Source organism: Antrostomus carolinensis, unplaced genomic scaffold, assembly GCF_000700745.2.
Source record: "Antrostomus carolinensis isolate BGI_N321 unplaced genomic scaffold, ASM70074v2 scaffold32422, whole genome shotgun sequence".
Taxonomy (NCBI): domain Eukaryota; kingdom Metazoa; phylum Chordata; class Aves; order Caprimulgiformes; family Caprimulgidae; genus Antrostomus; species Antrostomus carolinensis.
In genome coordinates this window covers 1-6,207 of record NW_010302158.1, presented here as the reverse complement: position 1 = coordinate 6,207, position 6,207 = coordinate 1, and the positions used below count along the sequence as shown (strand labels likewise).

Here is a 6,207-nt window from a genome sequence, read left to right as displayed (position 1 = left end):
GTGGGCGCTCCCGGAACGCGCAGGTTTGTCGCGCTGTAAAAAAACCCCAACCCAACCCTAAATAATGGTGCTTTGTGCGGTTAACACGTGTCAGACTCCAGCAGGTAGGGCAAGTGAACACGTTCCTGCTCTGCCAGGAGTCAGGCAGACAGGATTACAGAAACAAGGGGGAATTTAACAATTAGCAAACGGCACACAACAAACTTGAAAATTAAACCAAGTTTTTATTCAAAGCATCTATTAAAATGACAGCACGTCCACTCCTCTGCTGTTAAGTCATGCCAAACTACAACTTAATCTTAGGAAGCACTGAACACTTAAGATTTCTTGTATGTAATCACCTCTTAATAAAACAAAAAGCAGTCTACCACATCTCCTTTTTTTTTTTTTTTTTTTTTTAACTTGGCACTTTACCCAAAACTTGTCGCAACACAAAACTGCTTCAGCTGTCTGAATTTTGTCTTCAGCCAAGTACGATTCAGTGTACTTCTGCAAGTTGCCTGAAGAATTACAGCTGACTGGGAAAAAAAAAAAATTAAAAAATTAAAAATCAATCCTAATGAAGTAAGTTATGACTCTGGTCTGCAACTGGCTGGCAATTACACAGTCTCAGGCCCCGTGAAATACTACTGAGGAGCAATTCTGACTCAGAAGTACAACAGATTTACAATCAGGGCTCATTTTGGGATCAGACTGTTTGCATGCAGCCAACAGAACATTCAAAAGCATGTAACTTATTCGAGAAACTCCAAACCTATACACGCAAATTACCAGTTTTACATAGGCTAAGGAGCCTAGAATGACTACAGTGTTTCATATTTTTAAGCCTAAAAGACTTAAACCAGAAACAAATTAGCCTGATATCAGCTACGTTTAGGAGCTGAAAGCAAGAGTTAAACCGTATCACTGGTGCAAAACTATTTACATTCAATGAAAGTGATTTTTTTTTAAATTATTCTGTTACTTTTTAATTAAGTGCATCAATACATGATTTAAAAGAAACTGGGTTAATGAGATTTTTCAACCACAGCAGGTTATAAATTATCAGAGAACATAATCCAACAGTTGCGGTTTCTGGTGTAAAATGACACTACTTTTTTTGAACAGCTGTACGTATCTGGTCAGTCTCTGTTAAGTGATTGATGAAATGATTTCTTCCTCTTGTTTAAGTGAGAGGGAAAGTGGCTTCCCTTCTCATCGGAATCTCCTGACCTTCAATGAGAGGAAGGAGTTAAAGCAAGCAGGTCAGTAAACATGAATTTTTTAATATCCCCTAAAGCAGTAGCTTAACAAAAAAAAACCAAAACAAAACAACCACCACACAACAAAAAGTCCAATCTGAAAACAAAGTTTCCTTAGCATACTAGGAATCTCTGGTTGCCTTCAAAGCAAAATACAGAAAAAAAATCACCATAAGACAATGCTATTTGAAAGTATACAACATTCACAAAGTGACAAGATATCCTCCTAAACGTTTTATATCAGCATCTGAGTACTAGGCAGCATTCTGTAACTTCATTTATTTGGGAAATACGTGAAATCACACTGTTAACACACTTGTAACTATCTTTGGAAGCCTATTTTCTAGTTGTATAGTGAATACTTTTCTGCAGTGTTTAATTGCTAGCTGTGCTACAGTTAGTGAACACAAAATTGGCATGTTATCCTGAAGTAAAGCAGTAAGGTGGCTTTATGCACAGAAAGTATGGAGGTTTCTATTTGCTAATAATCATATAAAAGCAATACTTTAAAACTTAGTGTTTGCTAATAGGAGATACAGAATAGTTTACTACAGATCAATGCCACCCTGTAAATTCCCCCTTTATTAACAAAATCAAGTGCCAAATCACTACAGGGTCCAAAAGTATCTGGAAAAAAATATTACCAATTGTTTACCTTTGTCTAGACTTTGCAAGACTAATCATTTTCAGATAAACCCAACAATGTGCAAAAGTTCCTAACATCACATGTTAGGAATAACAAGTGCTACAAAGAGATTCTGCTGAAATCAAATCAAAAAATGTAAAACAGCAAAGTCAAGCCTCATACCTTGAGCAGTCACAGTGAATATCCTGAACGATCTTATAGTTCCTGCATGAAGCAGTTTCTTCCCCTCTGCAAGTTGAGATAACTAAGCTTTGGCTTCTGCCTCAGTGATACTAGGTAAAGATACCCTGACGTTAGAAAAAGACAGTTTCATTGCTGCTTAGCAGTATCTTCTTAAGGCCTACCACTTAATATAAAGTTGCTTAAATAGTCAGATATATACTTTTCTTTGTGTCAGCCTTCTTTGTCCACGTGTACCATTCTGCTTATCACCAACGCTTTGTTCAGAAAGAGCTTCCTGTGAAAACTGCTTCAAATAAATGAGTTAACCTTGCAAAATCTAGCTTCCCACAACACGTAAGTTTGTCAACCCTGCATTATGCAGTCCTATATTTACAAAATACTTAAGATACTTTACACCTGTCCTTTACCTTACAAAAAGTGCAATTCTCTCACCCCATGTTATGGGGCAACAACATTCTTCATAAATTCTACAGAATAGCAGCCTATGATAAGCAAATAAGGTGCTTAGCTTATGCCCAGGATCTAACTGGTTAAGTACCACCAGGAAGTACATTTTGTATAAGCAGACTCTGTTCCTATCTACTGTCGCAGTGGTGCCACAGCTAGGTTTGCAAGCTCAATGAGAGCCAGCGCGCCATGCATGCGTTCACGCTGTTCCTGGAGGCGTCGGCGGTGAGCAGCTGAATGAGCGTTGTTTTTCTCTTCATCATCCTCTTCATCAGACTGAAGATATTCCATTGGGTCCTGCTGTTCCTGGTCTGTTTTCTGGATTGTTTTAGTTTTTAAAGCAGGAGCACGCTGTTCTCTAGTCTCCCAGTATCTACGATCAAATGTGGGGAATACTTTTAAAACATACACAACCAACTCGCACACCAACAATTCAAAGCTGGCAAAAACCTCCCAGGTTTGCTTTGCTTGCATCCAAATAAGCACTGCATTTCGCTTTATCTTTCAGCCCTCATATGGTAGTATTTAAGCCGTCAGAAACATCCTTTATTCAGTATTTTAAGTGTAAAGTGCCTAAGTGAACATTTGTGACATTTCTCCTCTACATGGTGTTCCCAGCAGGCCTTTCTCCCTAGGCATACATGCTGCCCCTCATACACATGTAAATTCAACAAGACTGTACCACAATCTAACAAGGTATTAGCAGGTGCTGATCAAGCAAAGAGAAGCATATAAGCAGAGAACAGAAAAAAAGCCCCCCCAAACCCCCGCTCAAAAAAAACCCACAAAGAAAAGATAAGAAAAAGTCTCATGAGGAACTTTGCCTTGACAGAGTTCGCACTTCTTTAAGGAAGGGCAAGTTTGCCAGTCCAAGCCAGGCTGGTTTGGACTGGAACAGCTGGTTTTGGTTTGTTGGGGGTTTTTTTGCCCCTAAGAATAAAATGCTTTCTCAGATCACCCTTAAAAGTATTTAGAGAAAGACAACACCATGAAGGAACTTACTTTGCTAGCCACTCAGCCACAGCTTTATTGTCAGCCGTCTGCTTCTTACTCAGCCTGTCTGTGAGCTCTTCCCTCTTCAGTCTGGCATATGGATGTTTGGGGCAATGACGGTTTGCATGCGTGAATCTGCTTAAACAGCCTTCAAAACACAAAGTCACAATGAAGAACACATTACAGAAAGCAGCCAATGAAGGAATAAGCAACACATCTGTGGGACTGAAGGTGCTGCTGAATTCAACCTTCCTCACTCTCAAAACCCTAGGTTTGGTTGAAAACAGCAAGCTTTAGTTGCAAGGTTCATTACACGCCCCATCATTTTATACACTGTCAGCATCAACTGACAGAATTACCGATAACCTACTTCCTTAATAATATATGCAATCCTTAGATAGGTATTTGCATGATTACGCAGATTCTGCATGGCTCCTCCCTCCCTGAGAAACTTTTCCAAAATTAAAATCCGAAGCTTTTATGGACTTTTGCCATGTGAATGTCCATACATTTCCAGTACTAGACTGACCCTAGTTCTGAAAGCTGCAAATTGTTCTCTGATGGCTCACCATTCTCTGAGCAGACGAAAGGTTTCTCCCCTGTGTGGAGACGCTGGTGCGTTTTGAGCTGCCCACTCTGAACAAAGGCTTTCCCACAATCTGGGTAGTCACACAAGTAAGGCCTTTCACCTTAAAAATAATAACAGAACACATTTATGAAAGCTGAATATAAAGAAGAATCACAGTATCCAGTGGTGGTCCTTGGCTTGACTTACACAAACGAGCTCTCCTTTTGCCCACTCAGATGTTTGTACCTATTTAAAAAGCCCTGTTGTACCAAATAGAGATCCACTTTTACCCCAGACAGATCTTTACTTTGAAGTACATGCTCAATGCTACTGGGTAATACAATTATTTCCAGAGGGTAGAGGGAAAAAAAACCCCACCCCACAGTATTTTATGTGTCATATTTTCTGCTTTAAGCTTCTTATATAGCACTATGTAAGCATTGCCCCATGAAACTATGCACCTATAGAGCAAGAAATATATGAAAAGAGTAAATGGACCAGTAATGTAATTCAGGTTGTAACTAGATACGTTTCATCCTCAACATAGCTTGAACTAGGGTTAAAATAATTGAGGTCAGCAGTATAGTAACATACAAATATGTAGAAATATCTCATTAGGGAAGACTGTTTCAGAGAACTTGTAATGGATAAATGGAGGCAGCAAGAGAAGCTTATTCCAGACTTAAACCAAGAAAGTTTTCTTAGGCCAGTCATCAAGGGAGACTTCCCCATACAAACTGCAACAAGAACAGAGACAACAGGGGTCTCCTCCCTACAGAGGATCTGACTGCGCACAATGATGCAAAGGCATGCTGTGCCAGCGCTCCTCAGGAAGGACGACAAAACGAAGGTGATGCTGGCTTACTAAGGCAGAGGAGTAACGCCAGGGTAAGCTCTGCTCAGTTAACTAGTTCATACAAGTTCAGTACCTAATACAACCATGTGAAATAGAAACATCCTTTGACCAGAGAGCATGAGGAAACTGCTGTTTAATATCGGTATCTAGATTACTCTTGGTGACTTCAGTCAGAGAGACCATAGGAGCCAAGGTTTGTCTGGGTTTGTGTTGTTTGGTTTGGGGGGAGTGTTGGTGGTTGTGTCTATATTGGGAACTACATTAGTTCATGCTTTAATGCAAATACAGAGTCCTGTTGAAACATGAAGAAAAAAAAAAAATATTATTTGCTTGGTTTAAAAAACCAGCACCTCCTGTTTTGTTCAAGCAGGGTATTGAGAGAGTTGATCCTACATTTCAACTTAACTGTGAGTTGCCTTCTACGAACAGTTCAGTAAATTAGTGTGACCACCCAGAAAATGAGTTCTAGGTGCTGGAAGAAACAAGCAGATGGTGATTTTAAGCATTTTAACTCTTTTCTCAACATTTAAACTACACTTGTAGGGTGTTGCAGTGCCCAAGTTACCAGCCACTTTTCAAGTTACTGTCTCCTCTTACAGCTAAGCTTCAATTGCTGTGTGAAAAATACACCAGCAAGAAATCAAAGAGGCAGTCAGAATAAAAAGTGCTACTATTTACTGAGCAGCAAGTTCCAGTTCTCCCTCTGACAAAGTAAGCATGTGACAGCAGCAGATAGAATATTTACACAATTTGCCTATACCGATTTAGCCCAAATTGCTGCTGCACTTTCCTACGGCGAATGCAGTTACAAAGACTTCAATTGCACCAACAAGCATGGGAAGAAAAACATGATTAATTTAACAGTTTTGATAAAATATTAACAGGGTTGGGTTGGGGTTTTTTTTGTGGTTACGTTTGTGTTTTGGGGTTTTGTTTGTTTGTTTGTGGGTTTTTTTTAGATTTATTCCCTGCTGCTTCCCAAAGAACTTATGCCAGCTATTCACACCTTCCCGTTACTCACCGGTGTGAGTTCGTTTGTGGGCCTGCAGCGATTTCTCTCGTGGAAAAACCCTGTTGCAGATATTGCAACGTATTCTGCTGGAAGAGTGCTCTCCCTCACTGATGAGATCACGGACGGTATCCGCTCTGGGCCGGCCACGCCTTATCCCGTCCTGCACCGAGACAATTACGGAGCTGAAATCCCGCACAGCCCCACCTCCCCACTTTACCCCAAACCCGCAGCTTTCCTTGAACCGACTGTTAAGTCCCGGGT

The 6,207-nt window shown here is 40.2% G+C and overlaps 1 protein-coding gene across 1 annotated transcript; it reads right to left on the bottom strand.

The window, feature by feature from the left end:
• Positions 1–2,393: 2,393 nt before the first annotated feature.
• Positions 2,394–6,106, bottom strand: ZNF367 (zinc finger protein 367; the record flags this gene model as incomplete). The annotated part of the gene is made up of 4 exons (XM_010163720.1): positions 2,394–2,890; positions 3,520–3,658; positions 4,080–4,199; positions 5,956–6,106. Coding segments are annotated over 4 exons (651 nt in total), but the record flags the coding sequence as incomplete, so codon positions are not given.
• Positions 6,107–6,207: the final 101 nt, after the last annotated feature.